This window comes from Tamandua tetradactyla, chromosome 2 (genome assembly GCF_023851605.1).
Source record: "Tamandua tetradactyla isolate mTamTet1 chromosome 2, mTamTet1.pri, whole genome shotgun sequence".
NCBI lineage: Eukaryota > Metazoa > Chordata > Mammalia > Pilosa > Myrmecophagidae > Tamandua > Tamandua tetradactyla.
Genome location: NC_135328.1, coordinates 139,240,882 through 139,254,796, shown reverse-complemented (window position 1 = coordinate 139,254,796; position 13,915 = coordinate 139,240,882). Strand labels below are relative to the sequence as shown.

At 67.5% G+C, this 13,915-nt stretch overlaps 1 protein-coding gene across 1 annotated transcript; it reads left to right on the top strand.

Moving 5' to 3' along the window:
• Positions 1-227: 227 nt before the first annotated feature.
• LOC143657509 (cadherin-15-like) lies at positions 228-13,250 on the top strand. The gene is given in 12 exon segments (XM_077130017.1): positions 228-339; positions 6,130-6,276; positions 6,920-7,074; positions 7,562-7,931; positions 8,039-8,509; positions 9,419-9,547; positions 9,922-9,964; positions 9,967-10,103; positions 10,787-11,040; positions 11,395-11,537; positions 11,663-11,857; positions 12,693-13,250. Coding segments are annotated over 12 exon segments (2,145 nt in total). The 5' UTR covers positions 228-297; the 3' UTR covers positions 12,752-13,250.
• Positions 13,251-13,915: the final 665 nt, after the last annotated feature.

Sequence of the window (13,915 nt, the reverse complement as noted above, 5' to 3'; positions counted from 1 at the left end):
GAGTGAGTGAGTGAGTGAGTGAGTGAGTCCAATCCGGTCCCTAACCTACCCCCACCCCATTTTTTGGGCAGTCTCTGCACCCCGCCTGAGCCTCTGCCCACCGTCTGACTCCAAAAGCCCTGCATGCCGTGCTGTCACTCAGCCTCTGCCCCACCCACCCGCCCACGTGCTGCCTCCCGGCCCCACCCACCCGCCCACCTGCTGCCTCCCAGTCCAGCCCCGCCACACTTGTGCTGAGGCCGCCTTTCGGGTCGCGACCAGGAGGCGCCGCTGTCCACTGAGCCCGGACAGTTGCCCATGGACGCCGCGCTCCTCCTCGCTCTCGGGCTGCTGGTCCAGGTAAGGCCTTGCACCCCTTGGGGAGAGCCTGCTCCCCGAGCCATAACGTGGGGCGCCCCAGGCTTCGCCCACTGCCTTTCGGGGGTCCTGCAAGCTGAGGGGCCTCGGGTGGGCTGCTGGGCTGCTGGGGTGGGGCAGTGTTCCCCCAGGAGGCTGCTCCATGCCCAGCTGAGTCCCAGGTGTGGGGAGGAGGGAGATGGAGGGACTTTGATGGGATCACCCAGAACGGAGGGCCCAGCTGGAGCCCCCCAGGCTCCCACTTTAGCAGGGGCGCAGCATGGTGTCCCCCAGGAGGGCCAGGCCTGGGAGTGTCCAAACCCTCCACCCCATCACCCCCATGCCGGGACAGCAGGGGCTCCCCTGAACACCCAGGCCCCCACCCCCCCCCACCCTGCGTGCCCCCACATCGTCTCCGGCCAGGACAGCTGGCCATGCCTTTGTGTCTGCGTAGAGCTCAGCAAAAGCTGCAGGGGGCAGGGTGGGGCCTGGGCCCCACAAATCTCCGCCCTCGACCCCTTGTACTCAGCTCTCTCTGGGGTGCGGGCAGGCCTTCAGAGCCCCCAGTCCGCACTGTGGGTGGGTCTTAGGGACCCACTGCCTTCAGGGGGCCGGGGCCGACCGTGGTTGGAGCATCTGTGGGTTCAGAGCTGCCAATCGGACGCCTCCTCCCTGGCAGCGCGTGGGCGCATAGGGCGGGCAGGTGTCCGCGAGGCTGTGCCGGGTGCGGATCAGGCAGCACCCCCAGGGCTTCCCAAGGGGCCAGGCAGGCAGGCTTGGGTCTCACCCTCCGGCCACCGTCCAGGTGCCTGGCCAGCCAGCCCTGCAGAGACAGCCGCCTGCCCCTGACTGTCCACGGCTGCCACTGCTCCCGCCCTCTGCCTGGGGGCCCGCCCCTCGGCAGGGCCTGGACACCCCACCCGCCGCCCACACACATTGGGATCCCCTTCGGAAGGTGCTGAGCCCCCAGTGCTGCCCCCCCCCCGCTTGTTCTTAGCATAGCACTTCCCCGTCAACTGCACCACGTGCAATGTGGGGGCCGCACACTGGTGAAAGCCTCCTTCTCTTTGGGGGTTGGCACTGCCTTTCCATGGGACCCCAAGTGGACTTTTCTGGGGGAAGGGGAGTTAGACGCCTCTGAACTTTTCCTTCCTTCTGCCTCTCCCAGGGCTACTGCAAAATGCGCCCCCTCCCCAGACAGCTGGAGGCAGGTCTCCAGGAGTGGGGGGAGCACATGGGGCTCCCATGAGCTCCACTGGGAGGGGGTCTCCTGGGTCTGCCAAGTGTGTGCAACAGGAACCGGCCCCTCCCCCACCCGCTCAGCTTTCAAGCTGGTTTTCCCGGGATGGCCTGGACGTGCAGCCCCCGCCCTCGCTTGGGCACCTGGGCCCTGGACCCACCTCCCCTGGCCTGTCTGACCCTCAGGGGGCTCCCAGCGGGTGAGCTCACCACCCTGTGCCCCCGGTAGGCTGGCCCACACCTGGGACCCACAAGAAGGTGCAGGGGTACTGGCCCCACACTTTGTGTGGCAGCGGCAGTGTGTCCGTGGGGGGAGGAGAAAGGAAACACCATGTCCAGTCCTGGGCCCCCAGGATACAGCACACCCCCCAGGGCCAGCAGGAGGGACTGCCTGCCAGTTGGAGGGTCACCCAGGCAGCAGAGGGAAGTGGCCCTTGGGCCTGTGCTCTGTCCAGTGTAGATTGGAGCCCTGGGTGGGGCTGGGGGCACACAGAGCTCGCCCCCACCCGTGGGAAGACATGTGTCTCCCAGCAAGGATGGGGGAACTGCTGAGCCCCCACCTCTCCCTACCCTTGGCCTGTCTGGCCTCTGCCTTCTCGGCAGCCTGAAAGCCTGTGGTAGCGGGACAGGGTGGCCCCTGGGGCCAGGCCGACAGCTGGGTCCTTTCCTGGCACTCTCGCCACCTGCTGGGCTATCCAGGAAACTGAGGGCTGGATTCCAGCCCGGGGGAGGGGCTCTGCCTCAGAAGCTAGAGGGGCCCAGGCTGGGCATCTCCTGCCCCCACCTGGCTCAGTCTCAGCCCCATGGGGCAGCACCTCCACCCAGGGCTTCTCAGTCAGGACCAGGCATGAGATTCCTTGAGCTGAACACAGGTCCCCAGGACCTCCTGAGAGCCGGCAGCAGGGCGAGGCGGAGAAGTGGGGGCTCCTAGGGCCAGTGGGTTTGTGCTACAGCACAGCGCGGAGGGCACCCGGGGCGACCCTGACCAGGCCCTGAGCATGGAAGCCATGGTGCCAGGGGCCGGGAAAGCGCCGGAAGGAAGCCTGGCCACAGGCTTGTGGCTTGAGGGTTCACGGCCCCTGCTAGCAGCCATCCTAGCCTTGGCCTCCTCTTCTGGGAATCAGGGTGCTTATGAGGCACCCCTCAAGCCTGGCAGGTAGGAAGCCCTGAGGGAGGTGGTCTCAGCAGTCCCTGGGGTGCTGGGCGCAGGGCTTGGGACTTCGCAGCCCAGGACCCTCCTAAAGCTTCAAGACCATTCCTTCAGGGTCCTCGGCTAGGGGCAGGGCCACAGCATGGGCTCGAGGGCAGTGGGTCTGCTGTCCATTCCGTCCAGGAAGCCGAAGGTCCATGGATGTGGTTTTGTCATGGGGGTGTGTCCCTACCCCCAAGGTGGCTGCGGGCCCGCCTTCCACCCACTGTGGGGTAGAGAAGCTGCTGAAGCCAAAGCCGCAAGTCTGGGGGGCCTGCTGGGCGCCAGGGAGATGGCCAGCGGCTCTGCTTGGGTCGGAGGGGCCAGGCTTGGCAGCACCTGGACAGGGACAAGGGCTTGACCACATGGGCTCTGCAGAGCCAGGGTCCACTCCGCTGAGCCTGGGGGTCTGGAGGGTCCTCGGGCCCTGCAGTGCTCTGGGTGATCCCTTGCAGGTCTGGCTGCCACGTTTCGGCTGTGTGGCCTTTCACCAGCAGCCCAGCCTCTCTGAACCTTGCCGGGGAGTGGGGGAGCGGGGATAGGGAGATGGGGAATGGGGTGGGGGGGTGGGGAGTGGAGAGAAGAGGCGGGGGGAGGGGGAGTGTGGGAAATGCGGGATGGGGAGGGTGGAGGGAGGGGAAGGGGCGGGAGGGGGAGTGAGGCCTGAGCAGGAAGGCATCCCCGTGCCACACCAGCCCTGCCGCTTGGCTCCTGCCTGGGCTGGTGAGTCCCGCTTAGCAGCAGGGCCTCCCCTGGCCTGGAGGCAGCCGGTGCCTTGGCAAGGAGCCCCTGCCCTGCCTGAGGTGGGCCCAAAGGCTGCACGGCCATCTGTCACTGGGCAGGAGGCTTCCTGTGGGAGTGCGGGCCTGAGGAGCTCAGGGCCATCACCTGCCCAGTGCCTGGGGTCCTCCCAGCCAAGTGAGCATATCAGCCACCACAGAGGCAGTGGCTGCCACCGTCTCCTCATCAGCAGATGCACGAGGCCCTGCTGGGGGCCAGCCTGGGGGCGCAGCAGAGGACAAGACGAACCCATTCCCCAGGGGCTGGGCCGCATCCTGGGACCAGGCAGTGGGGAGACGAGGGTTGCAGGTGAGGCAGAGGCACGTGAGGCCACCTCTCATTCCCCAGTCCCCGGACCCCCAGCCCTCCAGCCCTGCCCCTCCCGGGGCGCCCCTGGATGTGGCCCCACAGGTCCGGCTCTGCCTCCTCCCGGCACCCCCTGCACTCTGCTCCCCGGGGCCCATCTTTCCAAAAGGGAGCCCAAGGCTCAGAGGGGTACACTTGTCTGAGCCCAACCTGAGTAGGGCCAGCAGGCCCCCAGCTCCCACCTGCCACCCACGACCCCAGCCACGCTCCGCCTGCTCGCCGCTGGGAAGAAGGGAGTCTGATTCCTGACTGGGTGGATACAGCTGGGCAGAAAAGCCGACGGGGTTGGAGTTCAGGGTCCGGGCCATCACCGCCCCCCAGATTGGAGCCCCCCACCCTCGGGAACATCAGCAGGGGAAGGGGCCTGGGGCTGCCCTGTGCTCCCGGCTCCCCGCTGACCTGCAGGGGAGGGGCCAAGGATTCGGAAGGGCCGCCCTCTCTGTGGACCCCAACCCTCCTGACTCGGGCTTGGGGTGTGGGGCAGGGAGGTGGGCAAGCCTGGGGGTCCCACAGGGAGCCAGGCCCCTAGCCCCATCTCTCATCCCCAGCCCACTCGGCCCCCAGCCCTGACCCCCCTATCTGAGTGGGCGGTTCTGCACAGGGCCCCAGCCCGGGCAGCCTCACATGCGTGGGGGGCCCTGGGAAGACCCCACATCTCTGCGCCTCCTGAGGGCAGAGGCTGAGCGGCTGCGTGGGCCGTGCAGTGCCCAGGGCCTGGGGGCTCACGGGGCAGAACCAAGAAGGCGAGCGGGCGGCCTTGCGCCAGACCCACACGGGGACCTGACCCCCCCACCGCGATCGCGCTTTTCATGTTCTTGGAGTTGCTGCGGGTGCTGGGCCGTGGGCGGCCCCGGAGCCCGGGGCAGTGCTGGCTGGTGGGCAGCGTGTCCTCGGGCAGCTCAAGCCACCACGAAGGCCACCAACCCCCCCGCCAGGCTGGTGGCGGCCTGTCCCAGGGGCCCGCGGGCGCCTGCCTCATACTTCCCCAGGGGCGCGCGTCTGGGGTTCCTGCGACTTCATAGACCGTGCACCCGGGACGGAGGGGAGCTCAGGACGGTCCCAGGAAATCAGGGTGTTTCGGGGGGCCGGTGCCCGTGCCGCCACTGCCTTGCCTGGCAGTCCCTGGGGGTCTCCGTCTCCCCACGGGAGGGGGGCGTTCCTGGTCCCAGCAGAGAGCCGCGCGCGGTTGGGGAGCAGTTGGGGGGAGTGCCTTGAAGCAGCCGCAGGGGCTGCCTCCCCACCCCGCCCCGCTCCCAGGCCCGGGCTGCCCCCCCACCCCACCCGGGGCGTCTCTCCGCCTGCCCACCGCGCTCTGGGTCCCAGGTCTCCCCAGCTCTGGAACAGAACGGGGCGCAGCAGCCCCATCTCGGCCGTCCTCCCTCCGTCCCTCTGCACTGCTGGCCGGCCCAGGCAGCAGGGCCCGGGGTCCAGAGAGGGAGGGAGCGCACCCCAAGGGGCCCCATTTCCTGGAATTGAAGTGTTGGGGTGAGAATCCCACGGCCATCCACAGCTCGAGGAAAACGGCACAGGCGGGAGGGGCCCTGTGGGGAGAGGGCCTGTGGGGAGGGGTTCATGGGGAGGGGTGCCCACAGGGGGGGCGCGGGCCTGTACGTGCCCAGTGAAGGCCTGGGTGCTGACTGCCTCCCCCAGGTCGAGGCTCCTGCTTGCAGGACTGTTGCTGTCCCCACCCCACACACAGCACCAGGGAAGCTGCTGGGTCTGCCCCGCAGGCCCCAGGTGTGCGCAGTCCCTGCTGCTGCTCCATTCTTCTGAAGGGCCCACAGACACCCCCACCCCCACACACCTTGTGGGGTCCCTGGTGGGCCAGCATGCTGGGAGCTGTCAGGGAAATGTCGGGGGCCTGGCCTCTTCAACACTGTGGGCCCCCCTTGGCAGGGTGCAGCAGTGGCGCCCACTCATCTGTGACTCCCAGACCTGCTCGGCCACCTCTGTGCTGCGCAGCCATCCCGAAACTCCCCACTGCCCCTCCTGGCCGAGCCCTGCGCCCCTAGACACACAAACCTGGACTTGGGCACCAAGGGCTCAGAACCCCAATCCTGAACACCGGAAAGCACAGTCAGTGCCTGGGGCAGCCCCGGACTGGGGTCCCTGGGAGGGGCGGCTGGAGGGGTTTCCGGGGCTGTGGCAGATGTGAGTGGAACTGGTGCCCCCCGCCCAGCGCCAGCCAGGTGCGACCATGCTCTGGTTTCTTGTTGCAGGGCCTGGGCCTGTCTCGAGGAGTCCCCGGGGGTCCCAGCACCCTGTACCCCTGGCACCAGGTGCCCAGGCGTGTGCGGAGAGCCTGGGTCATCCCCTCCATCAGCGTGTCTGAAAACTACAAGCGCATCCCTTACACCCTGGTGCAGGTGAGGGGCAGGGGGCACAGGGCGGGACGTGCAGGGCAGGAGCTGAGGTGTCCTCTTCGTCCCTCAAAGGTCTGCATGGAGGCTCTGTCCACCCCCACCCCACCCCCACTCCTGTTCCCAAATGTCTTCTGGGAACCCTGGGCCCAGCTCCCCCCTTCTCCCCCAGGGCTTTCTTGTTCTGGGCTGAAAGCAGGGCTCAGACCTCCCCACAACCAGGGCCACACGCCCCTGCACTCCCTCTGCCCCAAGGGTGTTCCCCCGTGGGCACACTCCTGTGACACACTCCCCCTCCGTACATGCTCCCCCCTCCCTGTGCACATGCTCCCCCTGCATACACCCTCCCCTGTGCACACCCTCCCCTGTGCACACACTCCCCCTCCCCGTGCACACGCTCCCCCATGCACACTCTCCCCACCCCCGCACACACTTCCCTGTGGACCCACAGATTCGGGTGAGGCCCTAGAGACAAGGGCCCATGTCCGCCCAGGCTGTGTTCTGGGGGAGGCTTCAGGACCCCCCTGTGCCAGCACTACTCTGGATTGAGGTTGAGGCGTCCCCACCCCTAGGCCCAGGGTGCCTGCATCTCCCCTGCCCTCAGCATGGAGGGGCTCCCAACCCTCCCCTTGCCTGTCTCCCCACGCAGATCAAGTCTGACAAGCAGCAGCTGGGCAGCATCATCTACAGCATCCAGGGCCCCGGTGTGGATGAGGAGCTCCGGGGCATCTTCTCCATGGACAAGTTCTCCGGGAAGGTCTTCCTCAACACCATGCTGGACTGCCAGAAGAGAACTGCTTCAAGGTGGGCTGCGTGGGGAGCCCGGGTCCCATCCCAGGTCCCGCTTCATCCCTGAAGGGGCCGAGACCTGGGACCTGCCAAGCCTGTGGCTTTTAGGACTGCTGCTCCTGTGGCGTGCCCGTAACCCTAACCCTAACCCTAACCCCAACCCCAACCCTAACCCAACCCCCACCCTAAACCCTAACCCCAACCCCAACCCCAACCCTAACCCAACCCTAACCCTAACCCTCCCATCTGCCGCCCTCTGCAGAACCTATTTTTAGCAAAAGCGGTGCTGCCTCGTGCACTGCCTGCAGCATACGGCCTCTTCCGCCTCCTTTAATCTGGTCTGTTTTCCCGTCCCTGTCCCCCAATCCCTGGCCCTGCCCCCGTTCCCTCCCCTGTCCCCGTCCCCCAGGCAGGGGTTCTGTTGACTGGCGGGCCTCAGGTTGTTGCGACTATGCTCCGTGTCCCTCTGTCCCCAGCTCGCTTCTCTTCTCTGGCCGAGCAGCGGCATGGCCGCGGGGAACCGTGTCTGCCCGACTGGCGTGGGCTGCCAGCCCAGGTGGGAGCGCCTGGCCCAGGGCCCCTGGCTGGGGGCTGCGTGGCTCAGGGGTCCCCACCCCATGCTCCAGCTCGGCCTTCACCCCAGCGGCCCCTACCCCTGGACCCTGCCGGCAGCACCTGTGTGCACGGGGTCCGTCCAGCTGGCGCTGGTGGGGCTGCTTCTCTCGCGCGTGATTGGGCCCCCCCCCCCGTGCCCCCAGCACCCCCACCCCCGCATCCCGGGCAAAGAGGCTGCTGTGCGGGAGGAGCACCCTGTGCCCCCAGCTGTGTGCTTCCTGCCCCCTTGCTGGTTTAGTGTCTCACATCTCAGGCAGGTGGGTGGGGTGTGGTGGCGGCCCTGTGCCTCAGGTGAGGACAGCTGCAGGGGGCTTGGCTGCAGCCCCCTCTCCTGCGAGCTGACCCGGAGCTGCCCGGGTCTCAGGCAGCACATGCCATGCAGCTGGGGTGGGAGCTGGGGGCCTGCGGCCTGCTCTTCTCAGCCCCTCGGCCATCTCCCAGGGGACCCCTTTGTGAAGGGCTTGGGGCCACGCAGGTAGAAGGAGACACCAGCCTCACCCACGTGGCCCAAGCCAGGCCAAGGCCCGCACAGCTTGGGGAGAGGTGCCCGGAGGCCAGGGCTGCACCCGGCACCCAGAGCCGACCACTGCCAGCAGTATGGGCCCCCAGGCCCCACGACCCCCTGAGCTTGGCCCCGGCACCTCCTGCCCCCACGCACCCCCTGCTCTTCTCAGGCACCTTCGTGACCCGGGCCGAGGCCATGGACGCCGACGACCCCGAAATGGACAACGCGGCACTGCGGTACTCCATCATGGCACAGGGGGGCCCCAAGCTCTTCAGCATCGACGAGCTCACAGGCGAGATCTGCACCGTGCAAGTGGAGCTGGACCGCGAGGTGAGCCCCCCACAACCAGCCATGCAGTCTGCCCACCTGTGGACGCGGCCCTCCAGGCACCTCTCCCGTGTGTGCCTCTGTCCAGAGTCCCCCCCAGGGCCCCCAGCCCCAGTTCAGCCTCGTCTTAACTGGATGACGTCTGCAAAGACCCTCTTTCCAAACAAGGCCACCCCCATGGCACCTGGGGTGAGGACGCAGACCTGTCTTTTGGAGGGACACTGTCCCCCCTCACCCCCCAAGATGCTGCAAATGCCCGGCCGCTGGCTGTGGACTCATGCCCAGCCCAGTCAGAGTCTGGTCTGGCCATGTGCTGCCCTCAGTGGGGACAGTGACCAGGGGAAGAGCCCAAGTCCTAGGGGAGTGTGTCTTCCCATCCGCCTGCTGAGCACATGACAGGGCCCCTCCCTTCCTGCGTGGCACACTCTGGAGTGACTAATTTCTGTCTGCCCGTCTGTCTGTCTGTCTTTTGTGCATCTCTACCTCCTATTGGGACACCTACTGCTCCTGCTGCCTGAAGATTCCTCTTGGGAAACCCTCCTGAGACCCGGCCCAGCCTCAGTTTACCCACAGCTGCCCAGCATGGAGCTCTGTCTGGTCACTTGCTGTCTGTGTGGGCCTTGTCCATTTCTTTTGGCCCCTGCCACAAAATCATGGTCCCCAGGGGCAGGGACCAGTGTGTCAGTGCTGGCCTGTCCCGGCCCATGGACCATGTCCATGATTCTACCCAGCATGGCCCCTGGGCTCCGAATCAGCAGCTGACAGCGTGTCATTGCCTGGCCCCTGCCTGGACACAGGGCAGGACGCTCAGACTTGGGGGCCTCAGGACGCTTGTAGGGCTGCCCTGGAGGGACTGACCCCCCCATCCTGAAGGGCCCCCAGCACCCTCTCATGCCACCGCCCATCCCCCAGGTGGTCACCGTGGACAACCTGACCCTGCAGGTGGCCGACATGTTTGGGTACAGCCTCACTGCCATGGCCTGTGCCCTCATCACCTTCGACGACATCAATGACCACGTTCCTGAGTTCACCAGGGACGAGGTGACCCCCCCAGGGCTGCCCCGTGGGAGGCACAGAGTCCCAGTGTGGGGCCAAAGTTGAGAGACTGGAGGGGTGCCTGGGAGCCCCGGGGGCCGGGAGGAGGGGCTGGTTTTCCCCAGGCCCCTGCTGTGGGGTTGGGTGCCCTGCCTCCCGGGAGTAGGGAGCTCCCCAGCATCTGCATACACAGAGGCTCACGGGGCTTCCCGGGGGCGTGGAGAAGGTGAGGAAGCAGTTAGGGCATCTTTCCCGCAGCATGGGGGTGCAGAGGGGAGCTGGGAGAAGGGGGTCCAGACCGAGGTGAGTGATCCCTGGCACCCAGGCTGTGGGAGGCCCCCACTCTGTAATCCTGCAGGTAACCAGGACGCTTTCCTCAGTTTTTCTTGGAGGCAGTGGAGGCTGTGAGTGGCATGGACGTTGGCTCGAGGTGCAGCGTGTGGACCTGCCAGGCTCCCCCAACTGCGTGGCCAGCTTCTCCATCCTGGAGGGTGACCCCGACGGCCGCTTCACCATCCACACAGACCCCGGGACCAACACGGGCATCCTGTCTGTGGCAAAGGTAGGGGGCACCCCATCATGTGTGGTGTGGAGGGCAGGGGGCGGCAGGGACCCCCATTTCTGAGTTGCCAGCACTGACGCGAGGAAAGGACTTGGGTACAGATTCTGGGTGTGTCCTCAGGAGGGGGGAGAAGGTGCAGCCCCAGGACCTGCTCCCCCCACCGTTCTGCGTGTGTGCCAGGCGGAATCAACATAGGTGGGCCATGCGGCGCACCTCTGCAAGCAGGGCTCGGCCCGAGGCACAGCCAGGGGTGGCTATGTGGGTGTGTGTACACACACATGCGCAGACACACATGGACACATAAGTGCACACACATAAAGGGATTTTCTGTGGGGAATGGGCCTCGCGATGGCAGGGGGCAGGCACGGCTGGGGTGCAGGCTGGGCTCTACCTGCGAGGTGGTGACTGCTCAGAGCCTCAGCGCACCTGCGCAGCTGCCCACCCACGGAGCTGATCTCGTGGCACCCAGCAAACTTGGTTGGGGTGGTGGCTACCTGTCCTATTATTTTTACCTTTGTGCACACTTTTTATTTTTCAAGGTTAGAAAGGGAAGGAGAGAGTGCAGGGCTCTCAGCACAAGTCCGGAAGCTGTTGCCCTGGGCCTTGGCCATCTCGGGCCTGCCCCGGGATAGGGTGGGTGCCCGCGTGCCAGGCAGACGCCATCAGCCCTGCTCCTCCCACAGCCCCTGGACCATGAGAGCTGCGCGCTCCACCAGCTCTGCGTGGCAGTGCAGAACGAGGCCCCGCTGCATGTGGCCACCCTGAAAGTCAGGTGGGGCCAGGCCGTTATCAGCGTGCAGGTGCAGGATGCCAACGAGGCCCCCCAGTTCCTGGAGAACGCACTTCGGACCAGCCTGGCTGAGGGGGCGGCCCTGGGGACCCACGTGGCCATCTTCTCTGCCCGAGACTCTGATACCCAACACCTACAGAGGCTCAGGTTGGGGCATCTGCATTTGTTGGGGTGAGGCAGTGGGGGGTGCAGACGGCTTCACCCCTCCTTCCCGGCCAGGCCTGGGGCCCAGGTGCTTGGGCAGTGGGGGGCATGTGGAGTGCCCTGGAGTCCCTGAGCAGGACGGGCTCCGTCCACAGGGGCCGCCTTGGCCAGTCAGTTCCCATCAGCCAGACTGCCTGAGCTGTGTGGGCACCCACCTGGGGGTCCTGGCTGCCCCCCACCCCCCACCCCCACCTCCCCAGGGGTACCAGCGCCAGCTGAGGGCCGAGGGGGCCAGCCTGGGGAGGTGCGGAAGACCCCGGGGTGGGGGAGACTCAGAGCCACCCCACCCGCCCCCAGCTACCCCAAGGACTATGACCCTGAGGACTGGCTGCAGGTGGATGGAGCCACGGGCCGGATCCAGACCCGGCGGGTGCTCAGCCCTGCCTCGCCCTTCCTCAAGAGCGGCTGGTACCGGGCCATCATCCTGGCCAGCGACGACGGTGAGTGGCCGCGCGGGTGGGGCGCCGCTGGGACACCCCCTCAGGGTGGGGGCACGACGAGCCCAGCCAGTGCCCCCGCCCGCAGCCCCCCGCTGCGCACGGCCACCGGCACCCTGTCCATCCAGATCCAGGAGGTGAACGACCACGCGCCCGTGCTGAGCCCGCTGGCCGGCAGCCTGTGCGGCGACCCCAGCCGGGGCCCCGGCTTCCTGCTCGGGGCCACGGACGAGGACCTACCCCGCACGTGGCCCTCTTCCACTTCCAGCTGAGCCCCGGGGTCCCCGAGCTCGCCCGCAACTGGAGCGTCACTCAGGTTAACGGTGAGGCCCGGGATCCGCGGGCCCGCCATCCGCTGACGGCGCCCCCCCCCCCCCCACCGCAGCGAGCCATGCGCGGCTGCGGTCGCGGCTCTGGGTCGCCAAGGGGCTGCTCCGCCTCAGCTTGCTGCTCCGGGACTCAGGACAGCCGCTCCGGCAGCGCGAGCAGTCCCTGAACGTGACCCTGTGCCGCTGCGCCCAGGACGGCGCCTGCCTGCCCGCCAACACTGCGCGCCAGGCCGCGGGAGCCGGCCTCAGCCTCGGGGCCCTGCTCCTTGCGCTGGCCAGCGCCACCCTGCTGCTGCATGAGCCCTGCCTCGCCCTCCCGCCGGCCTCAGCCTCCGGGCCCTGGTCGCTGGGCTGGCCAGCACCGCCCTGCTGCTGCGTGAGCCCCGCCCCGCCCTCCCACCGGCCTCAGCCTCCCGGCTCTGCTCACTGCACTGGGGCCAGCGCCGACCTACTGCTGCGTGAGCCCCGCCCCGCCCCCGACAGCTCCACCGCCTCCCCTCCCGGCCCCGCCCTCCTGCCGGTCTCAGCCTCCGGGCGCAGCTCCTCGAGCGGGCCAACGCCGCCCTGCTGCTGCGTGAGCCCCACCCCGCCACCTCCCCTCCCGACCCCGTCCCCCCGCCGGCCTCAGCCTCCGGGCCCTGCTCCTCGATCGGGCCAGCGCCGCCCTGCTGCTGCGTGGGCCCCACCCTGCCCCTCTCCTTCAGGCACCGCCCCCTCCCCCTCCCGCCGGCCCCAGCCTCCCGCCTCTTCCCTGCCCAGTGCTCCTTCTCCTGGCTGCCCTCCTTGGGAGGTTCCCCCGGCAGCCTCTGGACAAGACCCTTCTGCACAGGCCACTGGACGACGACCCACGGGACAACGTCCTGGACTATCACGACCTGGGGGACGTGAAGGAAGACCAGGTGAGGGACAGGGTGGCATGGGTGCTGAGCCTGAGGAAGGGCTGCCTCGAGCTGGCCAGGAGCCCCAGGCCAGTCCTTTCCTGGAGCCCATTCGGGCTTCCCAGAGATTCAGCATGGGCACCTCCCCCTGTGGCCCAGGGTTTGCTCCCCTCGCTCCCCGTAGGACACCTATGACAAACCAGCTGCACCACCCAACAGGGCTGAGGGCCCCGGGTGTCCCTCTGGGGCGGCCAATCCTGTGCTGTGACGCCCCGTTCAGCCACAGACCCCCCCCCAGCCACCCCGAGGGCTGCCTAGCAGCCCCGTCAACATCACCGACTTCATCTGTGAGGTAGGTGCTCCTGGGAGCCATGTGCACACACACTCACAGTGCACTCAAATATCGACATGCACACTCACACATGCATACACACTGACACATGCTTCTGAGAGTCCTCTGTGTGCCTGGCCAGGAAACAAGAGCCCACACCCTGTCGGTCAGAAGGGAAGGGGGACACAGAGGCAGGGCAGAGTGTGGCCTTGGGTGGCCTCCGAGGATGTGAGGGTTCCAGAGCAGCAGCCAGCCAGACTGGAGGGGGAGCAGCCCCGTGGGGGAGAGCAGGGCAGGGCTGCCCTCTGCCCGACACTGACAGAGGGGATGGATTGTCACAGTTGGGTGTGGCATGGGCAGCTAGACACCCAGGGCAGGCCTGGTCTGGGACCCGGCATCGGCCGTAGACTCCCACCTCTACCTTGGAGGCCCATCAAGGAGTAGATGCGCATGGGTGGCCGTGCCATGCTGGTGCTGGGTGCCACCCAAGCTCCCAGGGCTGTTTTGAGGTCCTCACTCGCTGTCAGCAGGAGCCCGGCATCTGGGTGGCTCCTCTGGGCACCACGAGGCTGACTCCCCACCCCTGGCTGGGAGATGTCCCGAACAACGTGGGAAACCAAATGCTGGGGGCAGGGGGCCACCCACGGGCCTCCTCTCCCTGCGAGGGGCAGGCAGGGTTGCAGGCCCTTGGACCAGCTGGGAGGCTGGGGAGATGCAGGGGTGGAGTGGGGGCAGGTTTTCTGGCTGGAGTGGGCATGGGGCTGAGCTCAGTCCCGTCTCATGGTGAGGCACCAAGGGTCTGGGGAGGAAGAAGAGCTGCCCAAGTGAATCTGAGTCCCTAGC